This window comes from Clupea harengus, chromosome 7 (genome assembly GCF_900700415.2).
Source record: "Clupea harengus chromosome 7, Ch_v2.0.2, whole genome shotgun sequence".
NCBI classification, from domain to species: Eukaryota; Metazoa; Chordata; class Actinopteri; order Clupeiformes; family Clupeidae; genus Clupea; species Clupea harengus.
In genome coordinates this window covers 7,951,473-7,964,641 of record NC_045158.1, presented here as the reverse complement: position 1 = coordinate 7,964,641, position 13,169 = coordinate 7,951,473, and the positions used below count along the sequence as shown (strand labels likewise).

At 42.1% G+C, this 13,169-nt stretch overlaps 1 protein-coding gene across 1 annotated transcript in view; it reads right to left on the bottom strand.

Moving 5' to 3' along the window:
- The window catches only part of cacna1ba (calcium channel, voltage-dependent, N type, alpha 1B subunit, a), a 93,209-nt gene that overhangs the window by 37,971 nt on the left and 42,069 nt on the right, over window positions 1–13,169 (bottom strand). The window contains 7 exon segments of the mRNA XM_042708171.1: window positions 2,244–2,375; window positions 2,582–2,694; window positions 2,961–3,073; window positions 3,453–3,671; window positions 7,701–7,784; window positions 9,648–9,734; window positions 10,848–10,963. Coding sequence (XP_042564105.1) covers window positions 2,244–2,375; window positions 2,582–2,694; window positions 2,961–3,073; window positions 3,453–3,671; window positions 7,701–7,784; window positions 9,648–9,734; window positions 10,848–10,963 — 864 coding nt within the window.

The window sequence follows — 13,169 nt, the reverse complement described above, 5'->3', positions numbered from 1 at the left end:
GAAACTCGAATTCAACAACGCTCTGATGATGAGGATCACGTGAGCCTGTTCTGGTTGTTATGGGGTTGTTAGCTGCAACCTAACATCATTATACTAATCACAGCACTGCATAATTCATATTTTACACCACTGTCTGCAAACGTTTTGCAAAGACCTTCGTTGACACAAAGAATGTACAGCGATTTTTACAGCGAAGTGACACATTTTAACACTAATAATCTACTAAACAGATGTGATTGCTTCTTTTTCAGATACACAAACATAAACAGGTGCACACCAATAAAATGAACAATACCAATCAACCCAAACATATGGTTGGTACTAGATTCTGACAGAGCTGATACGGACTGAATGCACTGAATGAGGCTTCAGCCTTAAAAAACAAAGACAACAACAGGATTACACACCTAGATCATACATCTATATATTGAAGAACAAGTAAGTTAAACTCAGGGACCTAAAGTAGTGTGGAATGACTGTTGCCTATTAACAGAGGTAACCCTATACGTCTATACATATGTGTAGTTAAATATTTAAAAAGCAAATGAAAAGAAACAAGTCCATTATCAGTAGATAATTTACATGAGCCGATGTCCAAGCTGAGGCAATAACTGGAAATGATTGCTGATTACTAACACGCAAATTCAAATGACTAATCAGTCACATAGTTCAATGGGCAACATTATTGGATCGCAGAATCAAACATCGTGAGTGCACCGGGAGTATTTCATCATTTCATAAATACTCCGCTCAAAGAATGCCTTTATAACCCTCCATGTTCCTCCAAATAACACTGTGAAATCCTCCAGACTTTCACCCTAATAATCTTGATACTTTCCCCTGCACTCTAGCTGTATCTACAGGGACCTAATTATCCTCGCACAAAACAGAGGTACACAGTTTGAAAGTTTTTAAATGAGCCGAGGGAAATTTGGAATGAACGTACTCTCCTCTTCCTCCCGTTTCAGCCGAGAATAGTCGACTGAAAAACGAGGGGGCCCATGAGTGAGTGAGTGGTGTGAAATGCAGCGGGAACATTACAACGCTTCACTTAATAATTCATGCGGTCGGCCTGTCTGTCCTAGCAGGCTTTGTACTCAGGGCCACAGAGAAAGCGTGAACAGAATTGGACCAGTAATGTCCACCTTCTAGATCAACTGATGTAGTGCTTGGGGGGGATTCATTGGGTGATTATAACCCACACAAATAGGAACATTATATCATCTGCAGTACAGAGAAGATACAAACAAAGTTATGTGCCTACATGACTGAGTGTGGGTGAAGGAGCAGTTCAAATTTCCATCTGCAAAAAGTACTTTTTCGAAGACTACTGGAACGAGTAAATTGCACCTGTACTTTACAACCAACGCTGTCCGATCTCTGTGTAGAAGCGTAAGCTAATAGATCTGCGTGATCGTTGCCTTGGAAGGAGAACAAATCTCCGCACCCCCTCAGTCAGGGGATTGCACCGCTGCACTAGAGAGTCTGGGAAGAGCTTTTCCGTGTTTGAAAAGCACTCGCAGTGTTTGTTTATTCGACTCGAAAATCATTACATTAGGTGCCACGCCTGCACCATTTATGAATTTATATGCTTATTTACCGTGTGGGAACCGTGTGCACAAAAGAAATTCCTCAGTTGCAGAGCTTAATCAATAATTCATGGCAGAGAAGAATGAAACCTGCTACCCTTAATAATACTGCTCACATGTTTACAAACACAAGAAGGCGAGGAAACAGGCTCAAATAAGGGCAATCACTGCAGTTAATTGGTATTCTTTTAGAGGCATAAAAGGAACAAGAAGGTCTTTGTACCTTTAAATATTTCAGAGCTGAAAACCATTGAAAAACATACAGTCCATGGACTGATGATCAAAAGGATCTGACTTGAACCTTCAAGGGGTGTTTTTATGCACAAAAACTAAAGAACCAATACACTTCTTTGTGTATGCAGTATTAAGATGTAGTAAAATCCATTTGTCTGAACTGATATGCCTACTAATAATTAAGTCAGCACAGAACAGATATCCAAAACACATATATGATACATATGGCCTTATTCCTATTTAAATATGCATAGCATGCCATATTGTTACATTCTGTGGTGAATTGTAAGTTTGATCATAACCATCGGTGGCAAATCCCACACCCACTGGGTTTCTATCATCTCCCCACAATCATTCACACAATATATACAGTATTACTGGTGAATATTAAGAGCTAAGAGTCCTGGAGGGTTTACTCACTGTCCCCCAAAGAGCTGCATGCCCAGGAGAGCAAACACCACGATGAAGAGGAAGAGGAGGAAGAGCAGACTGATGATGGACTTCATGGAGTTCAGCAGAGACACCACCAGATTCCGCAAAGAATTCCAGTACCTTCAGAAGCGCAGGTGAAGTTTCACTATTAGCGTCTAGATCAATACACCCATCTGAATTCCACAGAGATTTGCTAAGGTACCAACTCACTATCAAGTAACAGACACTGACAGGAGTTTTTTAACATGAAAGAGGTACATTGCTTTAGCTCTTTCTCAACCACAGAGTACCAAGGGTAGTCATTGCAGGTATTTCTGACAGCTTACTTTGTAACCTTGAATATCCTAAGTAAGCGGAGAGCTCGAAGAACGCTGATGCCAAACGAGGCTCCAGGTTTCACAGCAGCCCAGATCACCTCGAAAATGCTTCCTATAATAACCTGCGTAAACATGGGTAAAAACATTCAAATTTCATTAAAATGATTTAGATGTTATTAATAAAATAAAACCATTTAAAAACATGAACAATACATTACAATGATTTTTGACAATAATTAATATAATTAGATAGTTATTAATATTATGATCTAGTTTAGCATGACACAACATTCCACAACATTAACCATACATACAAGATCAGTCTGCCTTCTGCTTTGAGGGGTGTGCTGGAATGTATGTGATACCTGAGTGATGCTGAGGTACTCACCGCAAAATCAAAGCAGTTAAATGAGGAATGGCAATAGGTTCTTGGCCCGAGTCCATACATCTTCAGACTCATCTCTGTCAGAAACAGGCCCAGGAACACAAACTCTGCCAAATCTGCGGGCAGACAGACGCAAATCGATAAAACTGGACACAGGGCCATTTCATTTAGCACAACTAATAGGCTACAAATGTGCATTTGCCTCATAATCTATTAGCGATCTTTAGATCGCACAGACATCAGGCATCAATACGGAAACGTTTGCTATGAATAAAATTGACTTTACAAGCAGGAAGATGGGGATGAGCCTACATACCCAGGGAAAAGATAAAAATTACATATAGTGTATTATATAACAATTTGGGGCCATGTACCTTTTAACTATCATAAGACAAAGTGCAGAATTTTTCAGTATATGTTAGACATATTATGATGATCAATAGTATGTTACAACAGATCAACGTTACATCCATCTGAGCCGATTCTGTGACTTACATAAAGCATAGGTGAGCCACTCAGGCTGGTCGTAGTGCACTATGGCCACACACAGTGTGTTCAGCCCGACAAGACACAGGACAGTCCAGTAGAAGCCCTGCGACTTGACCATGCGTCGGATGAAGAAGCGGACCCTTTTCTCTTTCCGGTGGAAGTAAGAGGAGTTATCGTTCTTGCTGCTCTTCACGCTGGCCCTGGTGAACGGAGATCCTTGGGGTGCAGTGGGGACAAACGCACGCACACACACACGCTGGGGTAAAGCCACAGTACGCACTCGCTTGCACTTTCACTTACTATGAGTATACACAGTCCAGGACCTGCAACACTTAAGTATATGTTAACTAACAAGTAAGTTAGGTAAGTATGCAAGGTAAGTATACACAACCTAATGGATAGCTCCTAAACTCCAAAAGACCATTATGTGTTACATGCATATCACTCGCTTTCACCTCCTCAATAAAGCACAGCGTTTCAGTGCTGAATGTTTACCAGTAGGGATGGGAATCGAGAAGAATCGAGTGGACCGATTCCTTGGAATCGTTAGCCAAAATCCTTTTCAATTCCGCTATCAATACTTAAAAAAAAATTAAATAAAAACAAAATATTAATTTTTCGATTCCGCTATAGATGCCTAAAAAATGATTCATTTTTAGATTTTTTTTTTTGATTCCGGTATCGATGTAAGTGCAGTTTAGGTATGTCACGCGCACGCAGCTTTGTTTTGTATTATACTGCAGCCAACATGGCGTCTAGGCAGAGGCGTTCAAAAGTGTGGTTATATTTCACGCAAAAAGACGACCACAGGGCCACTTGCAGTGCTTGCAAAACGTCTCTTTCGTCAAAGGGGAGGGGGGACCACCATTACTCCGAAACATTTGTCCATACTGCATGCAATAACTTTAGAGGGAATGTCACGTTTTTGAGCGCTAGGAGTGAAGATAACGTTAATGAATCTCAACCAAGCAACAGCATCGCGCCTAACGTTAGCGCTTCATCTGTTAATATTGAAGGTAAACTCTAACAGTCTATTGCAGGGGTCTTCAACCTTTTTCAGCCCTAGGACCCCTTGGCTGAGAGAGACACTGAGCAGGGACCCCCACCCCCGCCGCCCCAAATTTGGGCCTGATACTCATATAATTTATTTGAAACTAAGTGTCAGTCACACACACACACTCCCCTACACATGTTTGAACAGAATTACAAATCATCTGTGACACACAACTCGTTTCAATTTATTCTGTTTATTATTGACATTTTTTCTCCCTTACAGTTAGCCATCACTCTGTATTCAATTAGGGAGGGACAAAGAATTGAGTAGCTTGAGAAGCTTAAATATGGATGAAATATCTCATACCTAGTGAAAGATCTGACGTTTGAGAATTCATCATTCATGTCTTTGGCAACAACATTCTCCCTATGAAGCATACAGTGCGTCATACATGGCTCTTGCACTGTCTGTGCACATCGCGACACATTTTGGCCATGTTCACGGAAAAAATTGTCGATCACTTTGAAAATCTCTGAACTTTTTTTACCACCAGGCAGCTGATTACAGAATAGAATTTCCTCCTGCATCTCATTTTGGTCAACAAATCACAAAAAAGCTAAAAGCTGATCGTCGTTTGACCCATCGGCCATCTAATTGTAGTGCAAAATAATCTGCCTTCGGGAGTTTTGCGACTAGTAGTGCCCTCACATCAGCTGCCAATTCATCAATAGGGCGGGCATTGGGATGCTTTTCAGTTTTTTCATCCTTCCCAAACATTGTTTTGCACATATCACTAGCTGTTGGCAATATTAAACTTTCCACAATTATGTATGGCTGTTTAGTCTGAGCGACACGTAATGCAACTTGATAAGATGCTTTTAAAGCTAGCTCGGACACTTTGGCTGATTGTTTCATCAAGGTCTGCTGGCCCTCAAAAGATTTTAAACAGGAAATATTAAATGTTTTTTTTCTTTCAAGTGAGTATGGGTTGTCTTTGAGTGTCGTAGCAGCTTTGATGATTTCATAGTTTCGTTTGATAGCACGGAGGAGCAAACCACGCACACTGCTAATTCTTCACCATCGGTCTCTTTGTAGGTGTAGGCAAACTTCAGATAATTCTCTGAATATTTACGCGTCTTCTCCCGTTTGCGCTTTTGGCTGTTCATGGAAGGGGTGTGTGCATCCTCTGAAGGTAGATCATCTGAACCGCCATCAGTGGAGTCTGACGAGGAGCTTTTGTTCAGAGAAATTACAAAACGATCAATTATTTCAAATTGTATGGTCATGGCAGGTAACGTCTTTTGGCACCAGATAGCTAAAGGTAGCTAAAAGTGCATATGTTGCCATTACGATCAAATGATCGCGTGAAGACTCATGGGTAACCTATGTATTATTTTTAAGGAATAGAAAGCAATTTTTACGTTCTGTTTATGTTTATGTAGTCTTTTGGACGTTTTTAATTTTTGGAAGAGGGAAAAAATGCTTCAGATAAAATCATTTGGCGGACCCCCTGCAGTACCCCCGGTTGAAGACCTCTGGTCTATTGTGTTAGTGCCATTTGTTTCATTGTGTAAACCAGCTTTCACTTTTTGTCTATGTCAGTTTTATTTTTAGTTCAAGGTGAATACACTTGTAAAAAAAAAAAACAGCACTGTAATTGGCATGTTCAAATATTATTTAGCACAGCGGTTCTCAAACTCTGGTATATCAAGGACACCTAAACTGCCACAAATTAGACCAGGGAGGGATCCCTATTTGATAAGACTATTTTCCAGGCTCCCCCATCTGATGAGATTTTTGAGTTTAGATGTTTTATTAAAAAAAATTGTATGAAACCCATTACCACATCAGTACATAAAATCAGCACCCCATCAAGGAAAAGGATCCCTAGGCTATGGGTCTCTGGACCTTACTTTGAGAGTTTGTTGACCTATTCTTAGGTTTGTTTTCGGTTATTTAAAACATGTAAATGTATACTGTATATGCTGTGCAACGTCTATTCAGAGAATATTATATAAAAGAAAATTAATGTAAATAAACTCGTTTGTACTCTTTTTTTTTCCGTGCCCAAAAATAATCGATAAGAGAATCGATAAGGAATGAAATCGATAAGAAAGAATCGTTATGGAATCGGAATCGTTAAAATCAATTCTCATCCCTATTTACCAGACACTGACAAACACAGCATGACACAGTATGACATTATTTGATTAAAGTGAAGTGCAAGAAGATTTTGAACTTCCTCTGTAAGGTGGGGCTTTATCCTCACCAGAGAAAAGCAAAGTTAGATTAAGGTCAGATTAAAATAAGATCTTTCCTGCACAGCAACCTTTGAAATATGCTTCCGAAGCAAGACCCCTTAACAAATGTACTCAGAGGCTACATAAATCTGCGAAAAGTTTTACCTCAGGAACGATGCATAGACATTTATGACAAACATTCATGTATTTTCCTCTAAACATAATCCCTACGAAATGTAAATCACTTGTTGTTTGCACTCCAGTTTACAAACAACAGTCAAGATTTGACTGAAGAAAGGACAGCTCACGATTCTATGCTCAACTCCCACCCACAAAGCCCTATTCTATATTAAAAACTCTGTAACTCTAATTAGGCTGAAATGTCAAGTGGGCCTGAATAAAAAACGAGAGGAGGAAAAATGGCTCCATTAGCATGTCGCCACCCGCTCTGGGGTAAAATGGGCTAAAATCATTTATAGGGCTATTTTAATCCAAAGACTTTGACTCGTGCGAGACGTCATTATTGGAGTATCACATCATGTGTCCCTGCCATCTCCTGTCTTTTCGTTGTCTCACTCTCCTCCTAGCCGTGTTTCATTTTGTCCTCTCTTTTTCTCATCTTTTGTCAAAGACATTATTTTTAGATTACCCCAAATGCTTTTTAAATATGTAAACACTAAATCAGAGTTCACAACGTGAGTGAGAAGTGTTCCATTAGAAAAATCACTACTATGCCATAGTCATCTACCATCATTTACTTATGATTTGACACAGTCACAAGACACAACGTCTCTTGGTTTCTGAATCACTAAAATATAGTCTCGACTGTATGTGGACCATAATTAACACGGCACATAACATTAATACATAATTTACAAATAACACCTGGAAGTATTTTTTTAATCATTCCATGGCAATTCATGACATGAAGTGCTTTTCAATGGGCTCTGATGTGGAGGGTCAAGGATCAGGGGTCAGGGTGGCATGAAGAGGTTAAAGGTCAAAGGGTGCTGGCCTTACCAACTGAAGAGATGTCGGTGAAGTGGTCCTCCCCCTCCTCAGCATTGATCAGGTCATTCTTGCTCTTTTTGACTCTTTTCAGTACTAAAGGGAAAACATAAAGTCAACACAACAACACACCACCTTGACACTTGTGGCAAAAAAATTAAACTGCAACATAAAATCCCCAAGTTAGTAATATAGAGAAACTGGCTGCATATGTGTGTTGCTGCATGGGGTCTAACTTCTCGTAGGGAATGCACATTTTACATACATTGTATAGGCACCTCATGAAGAACATTCATTAAGATCTAAGATGAAATGAAACCACAACATTTAAACAGCACCATTTTAGTAGAGAACAGCTGTGGATGAGTATTGCAGCACCTGTGATAAGTAGACCTGGCTTTGTGCAGTATATCTACAGACCTTTCCGTGTAACCACTACAATGGCACAGTCGTGCCAGCATTGTTTTCCAGCATTTCTCCTCTCTGTGGTGGCAAACTGCTGTAATCTAATTAACTTGTCAGCCTAATCTCCTTAATTACCGAATGCTCACACACAAGCTTTGAAAGCAATACTGCTGAGAGATTAGTAGTCCTTGATAACACAGCTCAGGGAGGGGGGTATGAGAGCTGGGGTGGGGGGTATGAGAGCTGGGGTGGGGGGGTGGAGGCTCCTCGTATGTGCATGTGAAGGGGAACGCCCCGTAACCATGCAGCCACTTGCACAGTGTCTGGTTTGAAAATGAGAGGTTGCATTGATTCTTTTGCTAAATTACAATGCGCAATATCAGTAAAAATAATATTGTGAAATCGTAAGTCATCACAAAAACAGGATCGTGAGGACATTTTTACTACATATTGTAAAAGCCATTACAGTAGTATTGTAGTCCCCGTGTTTTGATTGGTGACCACTGGCTGCAGGACAACAATAAGCAGGCCATAAACTCCCAGAGACAGAAAATCCATGGGCCTCAAAGAACTTCAATAGGTTTCAATACTGCAGTGGCTCCCAAAATGTGGGACAGGACCCCTGGGTCGGGGGGGGGAGGGGCATGGAGTTATAGCAATGGGGGGGGGGGGGGGGGGGGCTTGGGTTTAACTGTTCAAATGTGGAAGCAATGTTACACAGCAGTTAAATCTGGTTGAACGATTTATTCATTTTCAATAATGATTGGCCAAGAGGAATTCCATGAGTGAGGATATCCTGGAACAACCTCAGCGAGAGTGCAGAGTGGCAGGCAGGCCAAAGAGTACAGAAGCAATCAATGGACAGTTAGCAGTTTTATAACTTACTTTTGACAGTTTTCCAGTGTTGAAATGGATCAAATGATGTAGGGGGAGTACACAAATTAACATGTAACGTGAAAACAGGGGAGTGTAAAAATGTGCACAAATTTGGCTGCAGAGTGAGTGACAGTGGCTGTTGCTTGGTGCAGGAACTATTTTTTGGAGTGTTTGAATAATCAAAATTGAAATAAAAGTAAGAAATTAAAATCTGCTATCATCAAACTCAAATAGTTGGTAGTATAACTGACATCCTCACGGCTGTGACTTGGCCGAAGGCACGAGGCCAGAGGGTTGGTATCCTTGGGGCACATTTTTTTTTCTCATTATGAAAAGGGGGCCTGCCGTGAACCACTGCAATAGAAATAATTATTAAAAATGTGTTCAGGCGTACGATTGATTGATTGTGTACTGGAAATCCAAATGCAAATGTATAGCATTATTGTTATTGAGATAGCAAGGGCTTGCTTTTTTTTGAGTGGGGGAAGGATTTAATTATCACTTGTTCTACACAGCTAAGTTGGGAAGGTATGTTTCATATTGACTCCACAAACAACAGCTGGGGTGTACATCTATCATTTGTCGTGTACACAAACATCTGTGTTCCATTAGGCAGTCAGTGAAACATCACACATACAACAGAACATTGAATGAGTTTCTGAAGTGGTAGGTTCTTACCCGAGCTGTTGGGCTTTCTTTTGTACCAGGCACCATCTAGAGATTTCTCCTCTGCATGTTTGTCCTCTTCAGCCAACATGACTTCCTCTGAGACAGACACACTGGCATCAGTCAAAAAGTGCTCACACAGAGACTATTCACAGTCACATGGCAAGGCAGACAGGTAACAGCATTTGTCATCTGACAGGTGTGACAGACGTTCTGGCCGACAGAGCGGGCAGAGGTCACCTGATGCACCATTCACTTAGATATTTAAAATGGTAATCATGAACAAATTTGCACTTTGCAGAGCTAATACAAGGTTAAGCGACACACAAGTAAGATTTACGAAATAACACAAACTACTACTTTAGGCCAGTCACAAACCAACGAGCTTACTGCTAGTGATTCAAGAGGACCACAGGTTCAATGATGCATTGCCCTTTAACAGGCCTGTCTTGGTTTTGACAGGAGACACCAAAACACCAAAACACCGTGGGCACCATGTCTATGTGTGCATATTCGTCAGGAGCGGAGGCCACTAGGGAAACTTCACTGTTGTGCACACAAGCAAAGAGCGCTTTTGTGCAGAGCGAGACAACATCTCTGAACACAAGGGATTCAATAATGGATCAGTAAAGCGAGATGCATGACCAAATAAGATTAGCCAAGGCATTGGTATTCTGAGAAGCAATCTACCGGAGAACCAAACTCACATTATATTCTTGATTTCTAGGGGGGGGGGGGGGGGGGGGGGGGGTTCTCCCTGATGGCAACAATTAGACCATGACAAAACAGGTCAAAAGGTTATCATCTGTCTATTCACTGTGAAACAAAGAAGGCCTCTGAATTAATAATTTATTCTACTTCAACACTAAGAGAGCGAGAGATAGATAGAAACATCCAGGTAAGACAAGATGAATGCTCTCTAGATGTGAATCCTTCAGGTAGAACAACTCACTGTGTACTAGGAATCTTTCATGATGATGGACAACCTTTAAAGCCCCCCACAGAGGCCATATTAGGCACTACACAGAAAGAAACACAACTTTCAAGTAACCATAGTCAAGCACATAGACGCATTTGTTGCCTTGTTGCTGTGGTTGTGGTACACAAAAGGGAGAGAAAGGAGGGAGGGGGGGGGGTCACGTTTCACAGATGTCTGGAGTAGCACATCCTCTGAGGAGAAGGGGAGGTGGTGAGGATGGAGCTCGGCCTGACCTGCCTTGCAAATCCACTCCAGGTAGCCGGTGAGCTCCCGCTCAATCTGCTGCTGCCGGCGCAGCTTCAGGAACTCCTGCCTCTTCTCCACCCGCTCACGCTCCTTGGCAAACTCCCTGCGGGCAGACACAGACACACACAGGATGGTTTGAGTGTGAATATATGCATGCTCCCACACACACACACACACACACACACACACACACACACACCCCCACACACACACACACACACACACACACACACACACACACACACACACACACACACACACACCCACACACACCCACACACACACACACACACACACACACACACACACACACACACAGGTAGCAATGGCACAAGCAGACACATTAAAGATCCCGATGGTATAATGTTACCAGAGTTTAGGACTGTACACATTCAGACACAGCTTACCCAACTAAAAATGAAGCATACAACTCCTCACACACTCCCAGCATTCTGGACAGGTGTCAAAGTAGAACCCTTCTTTCTAAAGTGAGTCAGAGTATCTAAAGTCTGAGAAAAAAGCCTCTGTAACCACAAGCACGTCTGTCACAATATGACAGTGGAGCACTTGCACATACAGTCATATAAACCTTTTTAAGATTTCTATCTCCAAGTTCTACACGTTTTTAAGAAGGTTAAACCGAAATGGGAAAGTATGAGTTCACACATTACTACTTCATGATTCATCTCTCCCTCTTATGGCGTGGCCTCCAGGTTATCTAAATCAATGCCTTCAGCACTGACAAAACAATAAGACAATTAGCCACTAACGGTCTTGCGTTCTGCCCAACGTGTGGCTAAATTTGCGTCTAGATCCTCCCTCAGGGTTTCATGTCCATGTCCACCACAAATAACGAACTGCAAAATGTCGCATGTCACGTCATAAGCAAGACATACAGGAGGTGAGGTCATTGTCAGTTGTATATTCAGAGATGAAAGGGTGGCGAATCGTCATAAAAACAGATAAATAACACAATACTGCAGTCCGCTCGTGCCTCTGTGTCAGTATTCCTCTTAAACTCTCTCCTTTCCTTTCCTCTCCTCTTCTGTCAAACCAAGCAACATGTTTTTCATTGCCGTTGCTGCATGACAGCCTGTCAACACCACATTGATTTTCTAAACCTTTAGCCTACGGGTTGCTGGCTTTGAGTTAGAGGAAATAAGAGAGAGAGGGAGGGAGAGAGAGACACACACACACACACACACACACACAGAAAGACAGACTGAGATAGAGAGATGAAGATGGAGGGTAAGCATGAGAGAGACAGAGATACAGAAATAGATAGATAGATAGATAGATAGATAGATAGATAGAGAGAGAGAGAGAGCGAGAAATGGTTGAAAATGACCAGGTACTGTACAGGACACATACTGTTAGGTGTGAGCTGATGCCCGTGGGCAATGAATGAGGCCCATTCATATTCATGCACTGGGACTGTGCTCAGTAATTATTGAGCTGCAGCAGAGGAGAAAACAGTGTTTGTGCCGTCGCAATATCCGCCATCTGTTTCCCAGCCAATTAGAGGAGGTCGAAGTGATCGACTGTCATTATTCCGGCACAGGTGTGCATCGAGAGGAGACAAGACATGACTGACGGTGCACTTGAGAGAGAGAGAGAGAGAGAGAGAGAGAGGAAGAGAGAAAAGGAGAGAGAGACAGAAAGAGAAAGAGAGAGAGAGAGATGAACTGAAACACAAGCATAGAAAATACGTGCTTGCTCTTCACGAGTGTCGTTTGTCCGCCCCGGATGAGGTGTCGTGAGAGCGAGGAGACAAATGTACTTGTCTTTTGTCTGCCCGTGTTTTCCTCCTGGTCTACTACCCTTCGCCTTTAAAACAATGCAGAGGGGAGACAGGACGACAGAAGGTGTAGGAGGGAGGGGGAGAACCAAAGGGAGGAGGAGAGGAAAAACAAAGCCATACTGAATATGACAGCTAGGAGACAGAGGGAGAGGGAGAGGCAGAGAGAGAGAGAAAGGAGGGGATGGAGAGAGGGAGTGAGTCAGGCAGACGGAGTGAGAGAAAGGGAGAGCAAGAGGGAGTGAGGGAGTCAGACAAAGGGAGTGAGAGACAGAAATATTTACAGAGAGGAGAAAGAGAGAGAGAGGGAAAAATAAGAGAGCAGAAATAAACAATGGAGAGATTAGTAGGGGGATGCAGAGGCAGAGTGAAGGGGGTTCCCTCTACGCCCCCGACTGAGCCTGCCACTGATTGGGTGTCTCTCCCACGCACAACAAAACAGAACTCGGCTTGGGAAGCTCCTCATCCTTCCTGCATTGCAGAGGCTGTGTGTGTGTGTGTGTCTATGTGT